At 36.8% G+C, this 24,122-nt stretch overlaps 1 protein-coding gene across 1 annotated transcript; it reads left to right on the forward strand.

Moving 5' to 3' along the window:
- On the forward strand, positions 1-23,795 carry LOC311178816 (coagulation factor XIII B chain-like; the record flags this gene model as incomplete). Its single annotated transcript, XM_084245547.1, is given in 9 exon segments — positions 1-73; positions 5,072-5,287; positions 8,234-8,413; positions 8,505-8,687; positions 16,507-16,689; positions 20,103-20,207; positions 20,210-20,302; positions 20,971-21,153; positions 23,578-23,795. Coding segments are annotated over 9 exon segments (1,434 nt in total).
- Between the last annotated feature and the right edge of the window lie 327 nt (positions 23,796-24,122).

Genomic DNA, 24,122 nt, shown 5'->3' on the forward strand with positions numbered 1-24,122 from the left:
ATGGAGGCTTCCTACTCTGAGATCACTAGGTCTGGAGAGTCAGTGCCCTTTAAGCAACCTGTGGAGAGTCCAGGTGGGCAAGTACTGATGATTTCTTTTATGTCATGTAACCTCCAGAGCAGGCCCTAGGCTGGGCTGACTCTAGCCTAGCTAACATCCTGACTGCAAGACGGAGACTGATTCAGAGCTAGCCTGCTCAGCCACTCCCAAATTCCTGAACTTTAGAAGCTCAGAGATGATAATGGTTTATCTTTTTAAGTCAATAGGCTTTGGAAAAAAATTGTTATATAGCAGTAAATAACAAGTGTCTAGATTGTAGATGCTACTACTATTACCTGGTGTTTAGCTCAGATATTAGAATTGTATTAGTTTGAGAACTATGTATTTATATACATATATTTAACATTGACTAGCCAAAAAAATAAAAAGATTTACATTTATAAAGTATTTTTGATCCTATATAGAATTGGTTACTTTGAAAATCAAAGAAGCTTCTTGTTATATATACAATATGACAAATATTTTGATTAATTGTATCCACATTTCTGTGCTTAATTGAATTAAGATGTAAATCAGGCTATGAATGGAACCCACAGTTACACCTTGGAGCAGGTACCCGCCTGTAACAGTGCATTTTACTTTATTTTCCCAGGTTGCATGATAAAAGCCAACTTTACATTCATATGTGATTTCATCTTCAGTTCTGTATTTGGTCTTTACAGGTTTGTAGACAGCATTTGGAATATAAGGCTTATTAAATGTTACTCCTGAAAAAAAAATGTGTGGATAATGTAGGAATGACTACCCATTAAAATAACCAAGTACATGAAAACAAGAGAGTGGGTATTATTTTTCTTTCCGATCACAGCACAAAATGGGAATAAAATGAGCATAACATCATATTCTTTTTTTCTTTTCTTTTACTCCATTGTTCATTTTGAAACAATATTTGTTTCCCACTCCCCCATCAGGTGTAGTCCCCCATAGACTTTCCTCCACCAGTCCACCCGTGCACCATCAGCACAGTCCCCTGTGCTCCTCCCTCCCTCCCTCTGAACATCATATTCTCACTGTATCACTCATATCCCCACATATCTCTCATCTAATATATTTATGTCCCCTGGACTCTTGATTTCTCCAAAGTCATCACCTATTTCATGATACTCCACTTGGGGCCTATGAGTTCAGTGTATATTATGTTAGCATTCTTTCCACTTTAAGCTTCTTGGCTTCTGAAGTTCTCATGTAGATTTTTATAAATATTCTGATTTTTTTCCTTCCAGACTCTTGGTAGGATTGCTTGTCCCTGGCAAATTGAAGTAGGCATGCCATAGACCCAGTGAAATTGCTATCTCCACTCTCCCATCTGTTAGTTATTCTTCAGTCTACTGCTAACTGGCTTCTAATATCTACTCTGTGTTGGCACTGCTCTGACTAAAGACCCCCAGTTTCCAAATCCCCAAATTCCTTGTATTTGATATATTGCAGTGACTGGTGTCTATTATGGGCTTCTTCATTATGTGTTGTACTGGACAGATAAAACCCTCTGTCATCTTCAACATTGTTGGCCACTGGCTTTTTCAAGTTCTCCTGTGCCTTACATGCTATAATAAAATGATTATATAACAGCATTCATTTCAGTTATTTCTGTCCAGGAGGAAGTTAGAGGTAACCACGTGGCCATCATTAGAAGATTGGATAAGTAAAACATATGCACACTATGCAGTCCTTAAACAACAGCAAACTAGATTCAGCAACATGGAGCTGAATAGCGATAAGGCAGTAAAATCTCTGGTCATCTTTCATCTATGAAAAACATGTAAATGAGACATAATTAACAGAAGGGTTTAAATATTTAAAAAAATATCAAATGCACATCCCAGTTTGGTTTAGGGGAACATAATCCAGAATCCCCTTTATCAGGGATAAAGTGGTAAATATATACGTAAAGGAAAAGTAGCACCCTTCATAGGCCAATCCTCTGACGTGACAAGTACAATTGACTTCATTGTTGCCCAAGACACCCAGTAGGGGTGGGCAAAAGCATATGAGATCATAGCCTCTGTCTTTAAGCAACTGAATATTTTTGTGGACCAAACTTACAACCATATAATTAGAAAATTAAGTTGATTATTTCAGTGTCTTCATGAGATACAATAATTATATCAGGTGGTTTCCCCCTATTTAGATAGAAAAAGAAAACCAAAAAAACTATGTAAATATTACCTTATTGTATAATTAGATGCATTAAATAAAGTGAATTCATGTATCTCACTTTCATCACTTCAATTATAGCTTATCTTTTTTTTTTTTCAGTAGAAAATTTGTAGTAAACTGTCAGCTAAAAGTCAAGTATAATCTGGAGGATATTTTTTTTGAACAAATTCCCGAAGGTGTCTATTTTTCCAAGTAATTTTGCTTTGTTTCCGACATCTATGGACATTTCATAACCTGACTGGTTTCTTGTCCCTATAAATTAATAATGCTCATCACTGTCCTCCCATACTCATCAACTGTCTGCCTCATGTTCACAGTAACTCACACTCGAGGCTGTGTGGTTATGAATATTTTTTTAAGAGTCCGCAGGTTTTGGTTTGTCTGGACAGTCCTGCTTAAATGTGTTGGACACATATTTATTAATAGAGCCTCCTTTCACTCCCAAAGTGTCCTCATTTGCGTAGTCAATTATATAGTCCTCCTACTTATTACAACTTCATGACTTCAATCAATGAATAAAGCATTAGGATAAAAATCAAATTTTTTTTTGACAGTTGATAATCTTGCTGAAAATTTACAGTTACTTCTTATTTTTCAAATTTTCCACTTTAAGTTCTTACTTTATGTAAACAGAATTAAAATTGCACAACTTTTTCGTGCTAGGAGTGGCTTCCAGTGAGCAATTGGAATTAAGGTTAACGCATTAATTCCAAAGAACACCTGCGCCCGTATGTTTATAGCAGCATTATTTACAATAGCTAAGCTTTGGAAACAACCCAAATGCCCAAAAATAGATGACTGGATCAAGAAGATGTGATACATATACGTAATGGAATATTACTCAGCATTCAAAAAAGATAAACACATGCAATTTGCAGCAATATGGCTGGAGCTGGAAGGGATCATGCTCAGCGAAATAAGCCAGAGAGAAAATGAAAAATACCAGATGGTCTCACTCATAGCAGGAATCTAGAAAACCTAAATAAGGGACCAGGAAAAAGAATAGCTACAAGAAAGAAAAAATCAAAATCAACAAACAACTATGAACAGAGACACACGGGAGGGGGGGAGCGGGGGGGGGGGGAAGGGGGCGAGGCGGGCGGGGAAAGTAGGGATGGGGTCAAAATAAGGTGGTTGCAATTGCATGTGGAATGTAAAAATAAAATTTAAAAAACAATGAAGATTAACATATAACTTCTAAATGATCATACCCTTAAGGTATTTAGATACTGTTCTTCTATCCCCCCAAATCTAGATATGCAAAGGGTGTATTGTCGTATGTTACTAGAAGAATACTTTGCTAGTTTTGCCCAAAGGGAAATATCTAAGTATTAAAATTATAAGAAATATTTTTTAGTAAAATTGATGTTCCCAACTGAAAGCATATATTAAAAATCCAAATTCAATTAATTTTAGGATTTCCTTTATATTTTTTAGATAATAAATAAGAGAATTATTTTTACCTTCTGCATTGAGTTCTCCTGATATGATTAACAAGATGATAAAAGCCAAGTCTTTTGACCTCATCTTCAATGGCATGCTTAATAAAGACTAACAATTTTAAAGCAGTAGGGGTTCCTCATTAATTACAGAACACTTCTCTTGAATAAAAAGTTAATTATTTACAACCTCTGTCTAAGTCTCTTTGTCACAAGCTGTATATTTCATTCAAAATATTTTTGAATAGTTTTAATTTAACAAAACTATGTTAACTTACAATATTGATCATGCCAGAGGTAAATAGGAATTGATAACCCATAAGGGCAGAAGCATAATAATTAACTCAAACTACATGAAAGGAGTAACATTTTAACTCTAATTTTCAATTGTAAGTCCATAGAGTAAAGTTCACTTGTGGTCATTGATTTCTTTACCACTATTGATCAAATGAAATGATGAACTTGGGAACATGAGATAATGGATAACTGTTGTTAAAATAAGACCAGGTCCATTAAATCAAACCTCTTGATTCTGACAACAGGATGGTGGTTACCAAAAGGGAAGGAGATGGGGGAAAATGAATAAAGGGGGCTCAACTGTATGGTGGTGGAGATTTTTGATGGGTTTACAATGTAGCATATACAGACGTCACATTACAATGTTGTACACCTGAAAACTATATAATGATATGAACCAATATCATATATACATATGTTTAGATATATATGTATATGGTGCTGTGTAGGTTGTACAAATTAAAGAGGACAACGAGCTTAAATGTCTCGAGTAATGACAGGATATCAGTAGTTATGTCTAACATTTAGTAGGTGCTCACTTGGAAGACAACCTACTCCCACTCAATAAACTTCTTTTCATATATAAACCCATAAAATTGTCATTCTAACTATGTTGCATTTTACATAGTTCTTTTTTGCTTCTGGTTTTAATTATGTAGGTAGCAGGCTTTCATCATTTAAAGCTCTTAAAGAGCCAAATTCCTTTTAGTTCAGATAATGCAATAAGACTAATGTTATTTAATTACTATACAAATTAACATACTTTTCTTGTTCATAACAAAATATGGTAAATCTATCAATTTTATTGTTTATAAAAAAGCAAATAAGTAGTAGATGAATATTGTTCTAGTAGGAAGAATAACACCTCTTTGTTTTCCCATTTTAGAGTTAAGATGCTCCTTTTTTTTTTTTGGTTTATTTATTTATTTATACAATCACTGGGTACAGTCAGAAGTGCAGGAGGGTGAGAGAATTCACCAGAGCCATAGGGGGGAGCAGAAGAAGCAGACTGAGGAAGTACACTGCTGAGGGGAGCAGCAGGCGGCAGGAGAGGTCTGCGCTCCATGTCGGATCCTCGCCCTGTGGCCGAGGATCAAACCGGCCATGGTTGCGGGCAGCTTTGCAACCCAGCGCTCAACCGCGGTGCCACTGGGGAGGCCCAAGATGCTCTTCTTTAAGACTAATAGAAAATGGTTATTTTCATCCTATTAAGGAAACCTATGAAGAAGGAGATGTAGTTCAATTTTTCTGCCATGAAAATTATTATGTAATTGCATCAGATTTAATTCAGTGCTATAACTTTGGTTGGTACCCAGAATATCCTGTAGGTGAAGGTAAATTTTAAAATTTCTGAGACATAGAAAGAGATACCATGTTTTAATCTCTTTGAACTTAGAAAATGTCTGTGGTGATATCTAATTCCTGTCTTCAGTACTATCTTTTAAAATAAATAACTATTTTCTTTTATATCAGTGCTTTTTTCAGTAATATATCTTTTAAACTTATTTTTAAACTTTTTACATGAAATTTAAAACTCATTGTAATGAATAACTTTTTAATTGGAGATTAATAGATTCAGCTATCTGCCAGCTATCTGCCAGCTTTGTTGAGGTGCTATCTTATTTGGTCATACATTTTCCTTTTCCCTTTTTTTTTAAAGATTAATTTTATTTATACACGAGCCAGATGCATGGGAGGGTGAGAGGATTCACCAGAGACAGAGTGGGGAACAGAACATGCAGAATGATGAAACACACTGCTGAGAGGAACAGCTGGAGAGACAAGAGAGGTCTGCTCGCCTGGCCATACATTTTCTAATGAGAACGTAGTCTCCAAAATAATGGGGTAGAGAGCAGAAAATGCAGCTCAATATGAATGAAAATGAATCAAAATGCAAAGCAAGTTTATCTAATTAGAGCTATCCTAAAATGCAATGGCTATTTATGGTCAAGTTTCTTCTTCTGCAATTTTTAAGATTACCTCTTCGAAGACATCAGTTTAACAGTCATTCAAACATACCACAGTGTAATATGAAGGGGAACTTAGTGTAGCTATTAGACAGATGTTAAAAAATTAATTGGGGCAAGGGGTTCAGCAAGGGGCGCAAGGGGTTCAGCACTATGAAGCTATCCACAGCTACTGCAGCACGAGTTTGATCCCAGGACAGAGAGTTACCCACATGGCGCAGCAGACCTCTCCTGTCTTGCGCACTGCTCCACTTAGCAGTGAATTTCAGTCAGTGTGTCAGTGTGCCTGTTCTGTTCCCTCCTTTATCTCTAGTGAATCGTCTCACCCCCGCATTTCTGGTCTGTACACCAGTTCTTGTATGCATAAATAAATAAATCTTTAAAAAAATAATTGGTAACTATGTGACATAAATACATATATACTGTGATAAAGTTAGATGCAAAGTGTATGAACAAAGATTGATGTTCTAATTGGTATGGTGAGAGATAGCATTTACAGAGGTGATGGTTAATATGTGAACTGAGCCTGAAAAGAGAAATAGAAATTTAAAAATTGGAAGGGTTGGGAGTGGTAAAGGACTTGATAGCTTCTATTGTCTACGGCCATACCACCCTGAACGCACCCAATCTCATCTCTGTATGATAATTCATGTCATTATAGATAGAAGGGAGAAGGACAGCAAGGTCGAACTTGAAAGAGAGTGGGGAGATTTGAAATAGGTGCTAGGAGGAATAAGAACAGGAATTGGACGAAGAACATGAATGGGAGTGCCCAAAACTATCCCAATTCATTAAATGCACCAAACAATAACTTTGTTTTTAAATTTTCTGTTGTGCTCGATAGTTTTGTTCTAACTGAAGAGAGGAAGATTGTTAGCTTAGAGTCTGTAGCATGTTATTTAAAACATCTGTGGAAGACCTACTTAACTTCTATTTTGTTCCCATCCCCACTCAGATTAGTCAGCATGCCAATGACTTGCTATTTTCTCCAGTAAACAGTCACCAGGTGTAGGACAGGCAGTGTAGTAAGCTGAATAAAGTTCCTCTCTGCCATCCCTTCCCTCTAGCAAAGATAGCCATATCCTTATCCTTGGAATGAGCCTATTTGGCAAAAGGGACTTTTCAGATGTGATTAACTGAAGGATTTTGAAGTAGAAATACTACCTGGGAAAATCCTGATGAATAATCACAAGTGTCCTTATAGAAGGGAGATTTGATGATAGAAGCAAGAGACTGGAGTAGTAGGAGAAACGGCCATGTGCAAGCAATGCAGGCAGCTTCCAGAAGTTTGACAAGGCAGCGTAGCTGATTCTCTCATCAAACTCCAGGACTGCAGCATCCCTAATACCTTGGCTTTAGCCCCAGTGAAACTATTCTGGACATTGGCTTCCAGAGATGCCAGAATAAATTTGTGCTGTTTTAAACCAATAAATTATGGTAATTTTTCATACCAGTAAAGGAAAACTAACATAGTCAATGTTGTAGCTAAAGAGCAGTAGATTTTAATTCAGATTGACATCCATTCAAGAGCAGATCCTCCAATTACTAATTTACTTCATATGTTTTAGTTCATTTATAATATGGGAGACATGCATGATAGTCCCCACTTAATAGTTATTTTAGGAATAAAGGAGATATGCATGTAAAGTGTTTGCTATTTCTGTTTTTTGTTGGAGCATAGCGATATTACTAAATGTTTAGAGCTTAAAATGAGACATTTTACAGTAGGAACAGGAACTCCTGTTCCTGTGAGTCAGGATTCTGGACCATAGCAGCAATGGGTCCTTTGTATTTGTGTCTATTAAAATTACAGTCTAGGTGTTGGCTGGGACTGCAGCCTTATCTGAAGCTCAACTGGGGACCAAATCTGCTTCCAAACTCTCTGGTTGTAGGTAGCATTCAGAGCTTTGCAGATTGCTGAATGGAAGAGCCCCCTGCCCTTTGTCACATGGTTTTCCCTGTTTGGAAGCACACATGGGGAAGTTGTCTTCTTTTTAAAATCAGCAGTGAGAAAGAGTCACTCAGTATGAATGGGGTTACAATATTTTGTTGCATAACCACACTCAGATAATCACATATATCTCATAACCTTTGCTGCATCCTATTGGTTAAATGCATATGGCCGTCTCTGCTCCTGGAGATATTTACCACCTGAGACGGTGAACCTAAGTTGCGGGGTACCAAGGAGGTGACCCCGCAGTCTGACTGCCATACTTCCTGTGCCACTTGGCATGATGAACATGCTAATTAAACCTTACTTTCCATTTGGGGGTAATTTTATGACCAAATATACTGGATTTCTCTTTTCATTAGGAAGAAGAAGTCGATGTCCTCCTCCCCTTCTGCCTCTAAACTCCAAGATTCAGAAGTATTCAACAATTTATCGTCATGGAGAAATAGTTCGTGTAGAATGTGAACTTAATTTTGAGATACAAGGATCAGAAGAAATACGTTGTGAGAATGGAAAATGGACAGATCCTCCAAAATGTGTTGGTTAGCAATGCCTCAGATAAGCTTTCCCTCAAATCAGATCTGCCGGTATTGATAACTACTCTCTTCTTTTTAAATTGTCCCTTTCCTGAAGAAACAGAGAATATAGCTTGTGAAGAAACACCCTTCATTAGGAATGGGGCAGCAAACCTAAACTCTAAGATTTACTACAGTGGGGATAAAGTGACATATGGATGTGAACGTGGCTATTATCTCCGTGGATCAAAAGAAATCACTTGTACATGTGGAAAATGGACACTTGCCCCTCAGTGTGTTGGTGTGTTGCTGCATTTGACATCAATAGCTTATCCCGTTGTGTAAAAATTTCCTTTATCCACATTTAATCTATAGAGTGGTGACTGTTTAGAAGATTTAGGAACACGTCGAAACTATACCTACTTTGTTGTATTTTCTGTGTCTTTGGAGCCATCTATAGAATGTAAGCCTATAAAAATAATTAGGAAACAAAAAACCGAAGGGCACAACCAGGTTGTGCCACCCTGCCTGAGTACTGTCTTCCTATCATCCTTCTCACTGCTGGATCAGATCCCGGAGAGCACTCCATAAATGTGCTTACCTGGGATATTTGTTGTGTAACAAAGAAGCTATTAAGGTTGTTAAGAAATTAGCAGAGTTAGATAAAGACTTTTAAAAGACAGAAAAGCATGGAACATTTAATCCAAAGATTGAGATCCAAGATGAAAGGGAATGAGAATGAAAAGTGTAAAAGTGGATAGTGACAAAAGAGAGTTTCAGGACTGAGTAAAATCTTTTTTTTTTTTTTTTTGTAGTTTTTACATTGGGTACTTTATTTTATTTTTATTTTTTTATAATAAATTTTATTTTTATTTTCCCCAAACAATTGCAACCCCCCCATTCTGACCCCAATCCCTCCCCTCCCGCACCCCAACCCCCACAAAGTGTCTCTGGTTCATAGTTTTTTGTTGATTTTGATTTTCACTTTCTTATAGTTATTCATTTTCCTGGTCCCTTATTTAAGTATTCTAGATTCCTGCTATGAGTGAGACCATCCGGTATTTTTCTTTTTCTTTCTGGCTTATTTCACTGATCATGATCCCTTCCAGCGCCATCCATGTTGCTGCAAATTGCATGTGTTTATCTTTTTTGAATGCTGAGTAATATTCCATGGGGTATATGTACCACATCTTCTTGATCCAGTCATCTATTTTTTGGCATTTTGGCTGTTTCCAAAGCTTAGCTATTGTAAACAGTGCTGCTATAAACATAGGTGTGCAGGTGCTCTTGGAATTGATGTTTCTGTGCCCTTTGGGTAAATACCTAGGAGTGGAATTGCTGGATCATATGGAAGCTCTATGTTTAGTAGGTCAAGAAATCTCCACACAGCTCTCCATAGTGGTTGGACCAGTTTGCACTCCCACCGACAGTGCTGGAGAGTTCCTTTTTCTCCACAACCTCGCCAACATTTGTTCTTGCTAGTTTTTTTAATATTTGCCATTCTCACTGGTGTAAGATGGTATCTCATGGTAGTTTTGATTTGCATTTCCCTGATTACAAGTGATGTTGAACACTTTTTCATATGCCTGTTGGCCATTTGCATTTCCTCTTCAGAGAAGTTTCTTTTTAGCTCTTCTGCCCATTTTTTTACTGGGTTATTTTCTTTGTTGTTGTTGAGTCTCATCAGCTCTTTGCAGATTTTTGTGATCAGTCCTTTATGATTAGTGTTGGGTGCAAAAATGTTCTCCCAGTCAGTGGGGTTTCTCTTTGTTTTTGTTATTGTCTCTTTTGCTGTGCAGAAGCTCTTTAATTTGATGTAGTCCCAGCTGTTTATCTTTGCCTTCACTATCACTGCTTTGGGTGATGTATCTGTAATGATGTCTTTGATGTGCAAATCACATATTGTTTCGCCTATATTTCCTTCTATATATTTTATGGTTTCAGGTCTTATGTCTAGTTCTTTAATCCATTTTGAGTTGATTTTTGTGTATGGTTTGAGGTAGTGGTCAAGCTTCATTCTTTTGCATGTAGCAACCCAGTTTTCCCAGCACCATTTATTGAACAAACTTTCTTTGCTCCAATGCATAGTCTTTGCTCCTTTGTCAAAGACTAGTTGACCATAAATCTGTGGGTTTATATCTGGATTTTCTATTCGATTCCATTTGTCTGTATGTCTGTTCTTGTTCCAATACCATGCAGTTTTGATGATTATGGCTTTGTAGTATAGCCTGAAATCTGGGAGTGTGATGCCTCCATTCCCTTCTTTCTTTTTCAGGAGAGCTTTGGCAATTCGGGGTTTTTTGTGATTCCATAAGAATTTCATCAATAATTGTTCTATTTCTTTGAAGAATGACATTGAAATTTTTATTGGAATAGCATTGAATCTGTATATTGCTTTTGGTAGGATGGCCATTTTAATAATGTTTATTCTTCCAATCCATGAGCAGGGGATGTCTTTCCATTTCTTTGTGTCTTCGCTATTTCTTTTAACAGTGTTTTATAGTTTTCTTTGTATAGGTCCTTTACCTCTTTTGTTAGATTGATTCCCAAATATTTGATTTTTTTGTTTCGATAATAAAAGGGATGGTTTTTTTTTATTTATTCTTCTTCAGATTTATTGTTTGTGTATAGGAAGGCTACTGACTTTTGCGTGTGGATTTTGTATCCTGACACTTTACTGAACTGATTGATGAGTTGAATTAGTTTTTCTGTGGAGTTTTTGGGGTTCTCTATGTATTTTATCATATCATCTGCAAATAGTGATAGTTTGACTTCTTCTTTTCCTATTTGGATTCCTTGGATGTCTTTCTCTTGTCTTATTGCTCTGTCTAGGACTTCCAGTATTATATTGAAAAGCAGTGGTGAGAGTGGGCATCCTTGTCTTGTTCCAGATCTTAATGGAATTGCTTTCAGCTTTTCACCATTGAGAATGATACTGGCTGTGGGCTTCTCATAGATGGCCTTTATAATGTTGAGGTATGTTCCTTGTATCCCAAGAATTTCAAGGGCTTTTATCATGAATGGGTGTTGCACTTTGTCGAAAGCTTTCTCATCATCTATTGATATTATCATATGGTTTTTATATTTCTTTTTGTTGATGTGTTGGATAACGTTGATTGATTTTTGGATGTTAAACCATCCTTGTGTCCCTGGAATGAATCCTATTTGGTCATGGTGAATTATCTTATGGATACATTGTTGGATTCTGTTAGCTAAAATTTTGTTGAGGATTTTTGCATCAGTGTTCATTAGGGAGATTGGCCTGTAGTTTTCTTTTTTTGTGTTGTCCTTATTCAGTTTTGGTATTAGTGTAATGTTGGCTTCATAGAACGTGTTTGGTATTGTCCCTTCCTTCTCAATTTTTTGGAAGAGTTTGTGAAGGATAGGCACCAATTCATCTCTGAATGTTTGGTAGAATTCGTTTGTAAATCCATCAGGTCCTGGGCTTTTGTTTTTGGGGAGGTTTTTGATTACCATTTCAATTTCGCTGCTTGTAATTGGTCTGTTTAGGTGTTCTATTTCTTCTTTATCTAGCTTTGGGTGATTGTACAGTTGTAGGAATTTGTCCATCTCCTCTAGATTGTTGAACTTGTTTCCATACAACTCTTCATAGTAGTTACTGATTATTCTTTTGATTTCTGCTGTGTCCGTTGTGATTTCTCCTCTTTCATTTCTGATCCTGTTTATTTGTGCTTTCTCCCTTTTTTCCTTTGTGAGCCTGGCTAGGGGTTTGTCTATTTTATTGATTTTTTTGAAGAACCAGCTCTTGGTTTCATTAATCTTTTGGATTGATTTTTTAGTTTCGATTTCATTTATTTCTGCTTTGGTTTTTATTATTTCTTTTCTTCTACTGGTTTTGGGGTTTTGTTGTTGTTCTTTTTCTAGATATTTGAGCTTCAAGATTAGGTTGATTCTTTGCGTTCTTTCTTGTTTCTTGATGTGAGCTTCTATTGCTATATATTTTCCTCTTATTACTGCTTTTGCTGTGTCCCATACATTTAGGATATTGGTGTCCTCCTTGTCATTCAATTCAAAGAATTTTTTAATTTCCTCTTTGATCTCCTCATTAGTCCAGTGGTCTTCCAGTAGTGTGGTTTTTAGTCTCCATGTGGTAGGAAAGTTCCTTGCCTTCTTTTTATGGTTTATTTCTAGTTTGATGCCTTCATGGTCAGAAAAGATGGTTGATATGATTTCAATCTTGGTGTATCTGTTGATGTTTGTCTTGTGCCCCAGTATCTGATCGATCATGTAGAATGATCCGTGTGCGCTTGAGAAAAATGTGTACTCTGTTTTTTGGGGGTTTAGTGTTCTATAGATGTCTGTTAAGCCCAAATGCTCTAGGTCCTTATTTAGAGCTTTAGTTTCTTTACTTATTTTTTGTCTTGTTGATCTATCCATTGTTGATAGTGGTGTGTTGAAGTCTCCCACTACGTATGTGTTTTCTCTGATGTCTGTTTTCAGAGATGACAACAGTTGTCTGATATATTTTGGTGCTCCTTCGTTTGGTGAGTATATGTTAATTAGTGTTATTTCTTCTTGAAGTATTGTCCCTTTGATCATAATGTAGTGACCGTTGGGATCCCTTTTTATTTTTTTGAGTTTGAAATCTGTTTTATCTGATATAAGTATAGCTGTTCCTGCTTTCTTTTTTGGTCCATTTGCTTGTAGGATTGTTTTCCATCCTTTAACTTTGAGTGTATTTTTATCTTTTGTAGCTAAATGTGTTTCCTGGAGACAGCAAAAGGTTGGGTTTTGTTTCTTAATCCAGGCTGCAACTCTGTGTCTTTTTATTGAAGAGTTTAGTCCATTTACATTTAGGGTTAATATTGATATGTTAGCATCTGTATTTGCCATTGTGTTTGTCTTTCCTTTGATTTTATTTATTCTGTTAATATCTTTTTTTTTTTCCTTGCCTTCTTTCATTGTTATTTGTCCTTCTGAGGTTCTGGCTTTAGGATTCCTTGTAGTATTTTTTGGAGTGGGGGTTTATTGGTAATGAAGTTCCATAGTTTCTGTTTGTCTGGGAAGGTCCTTATTCTTTCTTCATAGAGGAAGGAAAGCTTTGCGGGATAGAGTATTCTTGGTTGACATCTGTTTTCTTAGAGTCTGTTGACTATGTCCTTCCACTCTCTCCTTGCCCGTAGTGTTTCTTCAGAAAGTCTGATGTCAGCCTGATTGGTTTTCCTTTGAATGTTATCTGTTTCTTCCCTCTTGTCAGCTTCATTATTTTTTCCTTGTCCTGGATTCTTCGGAGCTTCACTATTATGTGTCTTGCTGTATTTTTCCTTTCGTCATGGAAGTTTGGTGTTCTTCTTACTTCTTGTATATCAATTTTCAGGTCCTTCTTCACATTTGGGAAGTTCTCTTCAATTATCTCCTGGAATATTTTCTCTGTTCCTACATCTCTCTCCTCTCCTTCTGGTATTCCTATAACTCTTATATTTCCTTTCCTCATGGTGTCCGATATTTCCACTTTTTTCTTCGTTCTTTTTCCTTCGTACTTCTCTTTCCTTTTCTGTTTTGGTTCTTTTTATTTCTGGGTCTTCAAGAGAACTTATTCGTTCTTCCATTTCATCTATTCTGCTTTCATTGCTTTTCCCAGAATTCTTTAGTTCTTCCATTAATTCTTTGATCTCCTGCATTTCTTTTACTTCCCTCTTTAAGGACTCAATTTCATTCTTCTGATCGTTGATTATTTTTCCCTTTTCATTGTTTTCCTTTATGAGTTCTGTCATTTTTTTAATCATGGCAATTTTAAATTCTCTTTCTGGAAGGCTCAGAAGTTCTTCCAAGTTACTGTCGTTGCAATCTGGGGGCCGGTTTTCTTTTTGTGGTGTGCTTCTTCCCTGAGGAGTTGCTTTGTTGCGTGTGGTTCTTCTACTCCCTACTGTCTGTTTTCTAATTTGCTGTATGCGTTGGGACACTGTGTTGCTGGGACTGGCCGGCATCTTGGGTGAGCTTCTCTGCTCCCCTCTGGCTCCTCCGGGAGCCATCTGTCAGTTTCAAGCTGTCTTTACTGAAGAAAGGTCCCTGTTCTAAAATGCCGATGTGGGGACACACTCCCCTGTGCTCCTGGTCTGCCCCGGCGGTGGGTTCCCTCTCCCCTTCTGGGCTTGGACTGCATGCCAGAGGTGTTCTGGTGTGGGCGAACTTCCCCGGCTCACCTCTGGCTCCTGAGGGAGCCTTCTGCAGGCAGTCTTTACTGAGGAAATGTCCCTGTTCTAAAATGGTGATGCGGGGCACACTCCCTGTGTGTCCAGTCTCAGGCACACTCTTCTGCACGCCTGGTCTGCCCCGGCTTTGGGTACTCGCTCCCCCTGTGGGCTCAGACTACTGGTCGACAGGGGCCCGGCGTGGGCTAACTTCCCAGCCGGCCACTGGCTCCTCCAGGAGCCTCTGCTGGTTTGAAGTCGCTATTTGGCGCCCGAGATCTCTCCTAGAGCCCTTGGGGAGCTGTTTTTTTTTTTTTCACACCGTGGGACAGGAAACAGAGTGGGAATGGTAGGGTAAACCTCAACGGCTTTGGGGTGCTGTGTCTGCCTTGTGCCCTACCATCGTGGAGAACCCACACCCCGAATTTTGTGCCCCGGATCTCAGTTCCAAAGCCCTCAGGTCCAGAACGCGGGCTGTAGCCCAGTTCAGTGTCCACAGAATGGCGTCTTTTGCACCCCGCTCCCGTGCCTGGGTGCCTGGTTCCTGGATACTCAGTGAGGGACTTTCACCTCAATGAGGGTCTTCGCGCGCGTCTCCCTGCAAGCCTAGGTCGAAGGCGTGGGGACCTGGGCAGCCGTGATCCCAATCAGCATTTGCTTTTCAACCAAGCTGCTTTTCCACGCGCGATCCCGATCCGGATCCGCGTTTGCTTTTCCAGTGCACTGTTTTTCTGAGCAAGCTTACAATGGCGGCCTGGGGCTGTGTGCTGGTACTGGCCTCCTCCAGGGGGGCGGGGTCTCTGTTTAATGGCGCCTGGAGCTCACCTCCTCACGAATCCTGCAGGGTTTTCCTCATCTCCTGTTCATGGGGTGTGGTGGCTGAAATAGTCCCTTTCCACTCACAGTCCCGCTTGCTGCGTAATTTGTTCTTATTGGTCATTTTGGTTTGTTTTTTCCCTTCCTCTCTGCCAGTGGGAGAGTGCCGACTCTGTGGGCTGGGAGCGGAGCAGGGTTCTGCGCTTTCCTCCCTTCTAGTCCTCTTTTATGGCAACTTTCTTCTTCGGGTAGTTTGCTGGAATCACCCATTTATCTTCCGTGTCCCAGTTCTCACTGGGACCTGCCACTTTCCCTCCCTATTAACTTTTTTTAATGGGAGAGCTTACTCGCAGCATCTCCTCGCCGCCATGTTGCTCCGCCCTCCCGAGTAAAATCTTTATGCTAAAGAGCACTGTTTCTGTTATAGAGCAACTTCCTGCTGTGGGTCCTCACCCGCGCGCTTTAAAGGGACTTCTGAATACTCTAGCACACACACACACAAAAGGTTAATAAAAGGTTTATTTAGAAGAGAAAAGAAAATAAGGAAAATGTACAACTCAGGGAAAAAATAGGGAAATAAAGTCTTTAATGCGTCCTACCCGATCTGACGACCTGGAAACCCAAAGTCACTCTCCGACCTGGCTGGACGCTGCGAGCTGGCGGAGAGCCAAAACGGCGTCCCCAAAGCCCACGTGTCTGCCTTTTGTATCCACCTGGCTGCTTAACCCCACCCTCAGGTCCCAGCCACCTTCCCTTTGGTGGTGATGGGATTTGGAGTTCCCAGTGTCTTTGGCTTTGACCTGGGGTGGGGGTGGAGTCCACAAAGCCTATATGGAATTTGCATTGGGACATCCTTTTCCCCCTAACAATTCTCTTTCTATCAATTTTAAGAACATCTACGTTCTAATTTGTTCACAATCAAGAAAAGTGTAAAATATAAAAATTTGCTCTTACAAAAAGTATTTGCTTTCCATTCTTCCCTAGTTTATTATTTTTTAAATATTTCATTTGAATCATTTCTCTCATTTCTGGTGAATTTAGGAATTGTCTGATATTATACAGTACAAATATTGAGGTATTATAGTGTAGGTGACAATATATGATTCTATTGTAATGAGTTCATGTAATTTTAAAATAACTTTTTTTCTATAGAAAACAATGAAAATTGTAATCCTCCACCTGCTGTAATAAATGGGGCTGTGGTTGATGGATTATTGCCAAGCTACATGTCAGGATCTTCAGTGGAATATAGATGCAACGAATATTACTTATTGAAGGGAGCAAAAATTTCTCATTGTGAACAAGGAAAATGGTCATCCCCACCTATTTGTTTAGGTAAGATACTATAAAAGTCTTTCCCAGCTTTTTGAGATGTAACTGACATGTAATATTGCTTTAAGGTGTCCCATGTAATGATTTGATTCATGCCTGTATAGCAAAATGTTCAACAAGATCAAGTTAGGAAACACATACTCTGCCTCACGTACTTACTAACATTTTTGCTGTTTTAATCGGGAGATTTAAAATCTACTCTTAGCAACTTTTAAGTAGAAAAATTAATATTGTTTATTGTATTTACCATGCTGTCCATATTAGGTCCTCAGGACTGATTCCTCTTATACCAAAATACATTGAATTTCTTTTGCCATTATGTTTGTGTTTTTATTTAATCTTAATTTTAATGTAATGTTTTATAGCATGGAAATGATAATTGTTTAAGAGATTTTTTTTTTTTTATCTTATGTATGCAAGACCTGAGGTGTAGGCCAGAGGTGCACGGGGTGGGGTGGTGGGGGAAGGAGATTGGTGAGAGGATTCACCAGAGACAGAGTAGGGAGCAGAACAGGCAGATTGACTGAAATACACTGTTGAGGGGAATAGCAGGGGAGATAGGAGAGGACTACTGCACCCTGTGGGTTATCACCCTGCCTCGGGGATTGAACTCATGCTGCAGTGGTTGCAAATAATTTCACTGTGCTGAGATTTAACTCCTTGCACCACCAGGAAGGCCCCAGAAATGATGACTTTTAAATGTCTTTTTTCTCCTCAAGTGTTTCTCCTTCTCATTTTTGTAAGCAGAAAACCCTTACTGTCCTAGAGCCAGGAATACATTGATTCTGAACACACCACTATTTTAAAAACTCTGATGAAATGTGAATACCAAAACTCTACCATTTTCAGTGTGCATTTCAGTGGTGGTAAACATATTCACATTCTCATTCATGACTGATTGATTTTGGTGTTGTCTTTCTTCTAAATGAAACTTCCCTTACTATCATCCTCAAAGTCTCTGTATTATTTGCAGAATGTCATTGGGAGAGAAGAATAATTAATTCTGTTCTGTCATTAGCATATTGTTGATCTCTTTCTTTAACACTGCTTCCTCATGTCATTATCACCTTTGAAAATCTTGTTGAGCAAATAAAAATAAACTTGTAGCTACTCAAAATATATTTTGGATTAAAGAATGATTGTAATAAACATTTAGTTTCAAGTGGAAAATTGCAGCAGCTGCCTAAATAACTGCCAAAATTGAGATAAATTTGAAAAAAATGACATTCACTTCAAACTTCAATCCCGTAGATTTACTTCATTTTTAACTTTGCTAGTAAGAGTTATATATAAAAGTAATGCCACTGATGATTATAGTTACAATGAACTTGTTACATCATAACTTTCAGAGAGGCAATGATATGATGAACATCTTATAAAAAGTCATTTAATTAAAATACTAGCCTTTTAAACTACAAAATCGTTCATTGTTATTTACCAAATAAGTGTATAGAAGAAACAACTAGAAGAAAACAGAAAATATCAGCAACCTTAAAAAAAATGCCTTAAATAAAAGACTCAGATAATGTCTCCTAACCTTTCTCACACACACACACACACACACACACACACACTCACTCACAAAACATGCTATTGTGAAATCCTACCCCTTTTTTTCACTTAAACTATATTATGAACATGATTTGCTATTCTTCAACAATATATATTTTAATGATTATATACTGTTACATAGTGAAGTATTACATGGTTAAATTTATCACTTTTTATGGATGTTTCATCTGTTTTCAAAATTTTATATTCCAAACAGTTCATTTAGTACCAATATTTGTACATTAAAAAAATTTTGTTTTTTAATGTTTAAAATCATTTATCTTTATTTCACTTTTTTCCCACATAGGCTGAATAGGAATTTATGGGTCAAATAGATCTGGAATTTTAATTATGTTTCTAAGTACCCATTTGTCCTCAGAGAGTTTATTCTGCTTTACATCACCATGTTCACTGAATTAAAGTAGTTTCCATAAACTTTGTCAATAAATATTTTAATATTCATATGTTATTAACAATTTCAATTATTTAACTTGTTTTAACTAATTACTAATCCATTGGGAATTTTTCCAGTTTTCTAATGGCTGCTTTTTTCAATGAACTGACTGGTTGCAATTCAGCCGTTTTTCCATACTCAGAATAAGAGTTGTATCTATATAAATTATTTTATCCCTTTAACAACCATGTATATTACAACTATTTCTTATGTTTCTTTTACTTTTATTGATAGTGTTTTTAAGCCCATAAGTTGAAGTTTTACATCTGAAGCTCTTTCAACATCTCCTTAGTGCTTTGTGTCTTACAGATCATTCTTAGACTACTGTTCCCATTCACATTCTGATAGATTTTCACATATTATTTTAATTGCTATCCTGTTTTTACAAATGTTTTTGATAATGTGATTGGTATTTTCACTGAGTAGAAGTACAGTCCTCTCTGAGGACAGAGACTGGATTGAAATTGTAATGGACGAGCTAGTAATGGGACAACCTCATAAAGAATACAGTTTGAAGAAATTGATCATTTTATATATGGAACAACTGTCTCAAGACTAGATGAGGTGGTAATGAACCAACTCAAATACTGACTGAAGACAATTCATTGTCATCAGGGTAGGAAGAGTTTTTCTTAATCACCTTTGCAACTAAATGTACTCTCACTACAAATGGCAAAAACAGAGTGATGAGGAACAGAATTTTCCAACTGTGAAATGTTCTTCCAGGCATTAGGAACCTTCTAATTTTCTTCTTCCTGGTCTTTCCTGCTTTCATTCTTCTACAGCCACTTACTCTTCTTATACCAAGTGTGCTATCACCTCAGCTCCCTCTGCCTGAAATGTCTTCTCTCAGATAACAACTTAGTTTAGTTCATGCCTTAACCTTCTTCTTGCGCAAACATCACTTCTTATTTAGGCTTATCCCAGCCACCTTCTTTAAAGGAACGACCTCATTCACCCCAGTCGTTTTGATAGCCTCTCCTCTCCACTGCTCACTTTCGTAATTCATCCTGTATGGCTTAAAGATGATCTCAGATTATAAAATCCATGTATTTATTGCTTACTATGTATGTTTCTTCTGATTGGAAGCTAAACTCTATGAAGTCAGAGATCTTCATTTTCTCTTTGGTGTAGCTCTCCCACAAATAGTCACACACTAAATACATGTTCTATTTTAAGGATTTTATTCTATAGGAAGGAAATCATGATCAACTTCAGTGGTTAATAGCCCTAAGTGATGTTTTCAATGTTTCAAATTATTTGATTTTAGTTAATGAAATCAAGAAGATAGGGACCTTTGAGGATAAATATCAAATATTAATTTTGAGCCCTGTCATAATTTTTCCTTTAAATATTATCTTTCATATTTGTGAAATAAACGAAGTATTTCAAGGAGCATTTTGTATTACAGAGCCATGTACTGTTAATGTGGATTACATGAGCAGAAATAACATAGAGATGAAATGGAAATATGAAGGAAAGATCTTACATGGAGATCTAATAGATTTTGTATGTAAACAGGATATGACTTAGCTCCATTAACTTCACTGGCTGAATTGTCTGTACAGTGTAATAGAGGGGAAGTAAAATATCCTTTCTGTTTTAGAAAAGGTAAAGCAATAATGTTTTCTTACAGTTTCTTACTTGATCAATGTGGTCTCTATGGTTGAAAGTAATGATTCTAAACAATTCATCTCCATCTTTTAATGCAAACAATCAGAACTCATTTGATAAATTTCCGTTCAGTATCCAAACTTAAATAAGATGACTATGCTTTGTCTGTCAATTTTCATAAGTCCACGTTATGAAGGGAGAGATCAAATACTTTTATAAATATCACCAGACTCTCAGAAGATAGACCACCCTATTGCCATTAATCAGCAATCCTGAAAAGCATTGCTCTTTGGGGTTTATTAGACAGCAGAGTCTCAGAAGAAGGCTTGAGGTAGATTGAGAAATATTGTTCCCTTCTTGTAGTATGAATACGTACAAAAAGCAAGTCTTCACGAGGGATGTCATATACTTTCACTTTCAACTAGATAGGAAAAATAAAATTATGACTTAATCTTTGGGTTGTTTATATACTTATGTATTATAATTTGAGATTATAATTTGCAATAATAAATTTTATGGTCTGCAGTTTACTGCAGAAATTTAAAAATATTTTAGAGTCATCTTAAAAATGCTTGTACATGAAATATTCTATTTCTGGAGCCATTGTACAAACACAGGATTTTTATTACAGCGGTTCATTGTATGCTTTCCAATTATTTTTGCAGAATCTAAAGGAATGTGTGCACCTCCTCCTCTTATTAGAAATGGAGTTATTATTAGTTCAACAGTAGGCACCTATGAAAACGGTTCTTTAATAGAATACAGATGTTTTGATCACCATTTTCTACAAGGGTCTAGGGAGTCCTATTGTTTAGATGGATTGTGGACTACACCACCTTCATGTTTAGGTATGCACTACTAAATATGTCTATATTAAAATACAATTGTATTTTTCACTTTCTATCCTCATTGAGCTGATATGAGACTAAGGTAATGCTTAATTAGCTATGTTTGTGTTATTAGTGTGCCTATTTATTCACTGCTTTGTATGGTTTCCTCTAGATCACAACTAACTATGACCCAGTTTGTTCTAATAAATACTCACTAAGGGGCCTCCAATTACAGATGACACTTTCTCTAAGTTTATTTTCATCAGGGTTCACCTGTCACCTTGCAGGGTTCTTCATTGGGAATTGGTTATAAACCAAGTTTCCTCCTTCTAACTGGTTTTGATATTACTGGGAGATCAAAGGGAAAGCCATGTGGAGTATAAAGTTCATTCTACACATCGATCTCCCTAGGATCTTGACACAGCAAGTCTTTGGCTAACTCAAGCTTCCGTGTTCTATCCTCAACCCATGAGATTTTCTAAAAATCTGCTTGTTACTGACCATTTTCTACCAGACTTTCAACATGTTCCCCAAGAGGAAAATGGCACAGAAATGTTATTAAGTTCATCTGAAGGAGCTTTTACCAGAACTTTGGATCTTAAGTTATAACTGTGCCGCGGACCAGCCCAGCAGTGGCGGGAGATCGAGACAATCTCAGGGTTGAATGAGAATGAGCAAAAGGTGATCGAAGGAATTAGGGCGAGGGACAAGAAAGAATGACACACAGACACACTCAAGGGAGAGTGAAAATCTGAGTGCACTTTATTGCAAACAATCTTCTCTTTTTATACATTTTTACAGTAATTGCTTCATTGTGTTTTGCACAGAATATGGTTAATCATTTATCAAGGCATACGTGCACATTGTGTCATATATCATTACATCTTGCTTATTATTTATCAAGAAATCAAGTATAAATCAAGAACATTTCATACTCTAATCTCCATACTGGAGGTTCATTCTAGAACATCTGAATTATGATTACATTGTTATTATTACTTTAGTATTATATTTTTCATATACTATTATTTATTCTTATACCTTTGTTTGGCTATATTGTTTACTAAGTAATAGAATCTGTTTCCATAGTTGCATTCCTTTACTATGATCCTTGTTACTGGCAATGAGTAACAACATATTTTGGTGGTGCCTTAACAACGCCCAGGCCTAATTATTCCAGTTATTCTTCATGGATGAAAAGGTGGGAACCAAATTCCCCTCGGGGACTGCGCCTGTCTTAGGTTGTCAGAACTCACTTTCTGATCTTACCCGTCATTGACTGTCCAGTCCAGCGCACAGGGGCAGGGGCTGATTATGCCAAGATAGCACAGCCACCCGATATTAATGCGAAATTGTGGCAATTGTTATATTGCTCTCAGGAGCCGCCACATAACTGTTTTTGGTATTTTTTCAATTGCTTGAAATAATTGTTTTTTGGCCTATTTTCATATTTTCAACTTCTCAGTAAAAGTATTAATCTGATATGGATCAGTTTGTCATAGTCAAGAGCAGAAGGTCATGGGTTAATTTCATTTACGTACTTTCATGAATCAATTTTTTAACTTGCTTTAATTAAAAATTCATGTTGTGTAGAACAATGAGATTCTAAATCATACTACTCATTAGGAAAACAATTTTGCAGTGACTAGGCAAATCCTATTAGACTCTTTCTACTAAAACCTGTCCATTTCTATTCTAGTAATTCAAATCTATAACATCTAACATAACATCTGATCCATTAGGCATTCAATAAATAGTTGAACAGAACTGAATGAATAAGTGTGTTAATGTATTCTAGTTATATGATTCTTATTTCTATTAGCAAGTCTGGATCATTTAACCTATTTTAGAATACACTTCTTGGTCTGGGCCATCCAGAAGGTAAATAAGAACACAAGCAACCCCATTTTCTGAAATAAGTTGACATTTTGAAAACATCATTGTTTTCTTCATGGAAGAAAGTCAAAGACGTTTGTTGGGTAACCTAAACTTAAGTTTTTATTTTGTTTGTTTTGTTTTGTTTCATGTTAATATATAACGGTACGGTTACAAATAATACATTCAATGCCTAGGATTTAAAATATCTGAATCAAATATTGATATTCCTTAATAACTGTAAATTTAAAGGAAGAGCATCGTTAAACTCTTTGAATACCATCAGGTCATAAAATTGGACTCAGTTTTAAGAATAGATTTTTCCTCCAGTTCCATAAATTATTAGTCATCAAACTATCAATCTAGTTTGTCTCATGGGCATTTTACTTGAAACTTTGGAGGAAGGAAAAAGGAAAAGAATGTTATTTCAATGATTGTTAGCTACACTCAATGCTCTAAAATAGAACCTTGTTTGTTTGCTACTAATGCCTGGGAATCCTGAGTAGGAAGTACAGCACTTGATGTTAGTGTTACGATGTGTCAAGAAAATTTTCTTTTTTCTTTCAGAGCCTTGCACACTATCTTTTGATGAAATGGAAAAGAATAATTTACTCTTGAAATGGAATTTTGACAATAGACCATCTATCTTCCATGGCGAGTATATTGAGTTTCGCTGTAGGAGAGATTCTTATATAGCTCAGACATCTACTATCGGATCTGAGCTTAGAGTGCAATGTGACAGAGGGCAGTTAAAATACCCAAGATGTATTCAAAGACAAAGGTAAAAAGAGGCTTGTTGCTACAATTATTATTTTGGTCAGATTCTTATTCAAAGGATTTATTATATTTTAAATTCCAGAAATCTTAGGTGCTACAACTCCTACTTTATAGGTCATTATAAAGGAAAGGGTTAATTTTCTTTAGTGTTTTTTAAACCAGGCAAGTGCCTAGAAGTATGAATTCAATAAGCTTTCTGAGTTGTCCAAAGTCTAAGCATTACTTGCTATTTGATATTTGTGACATTTTGATAAGGAATGAAATAAGAAAATTTATGAGGTTTTGAAATGACTTACTGAAGTGTTTCCTTTTCTTCGGATTGAAAATTAAATTCT

This window comes from Talpa europaea (assembly GCF_964194135.1).
Source record: "Talpa europaea genome assembly, chromosome: 10".
Taxonomy (NCBI): domain Eukaryota; kingdom Metazoa; phylum Chordata; class Mammalia; order Eulipotyphla; family Talpidae; genus Talpa; species Talpa europaea.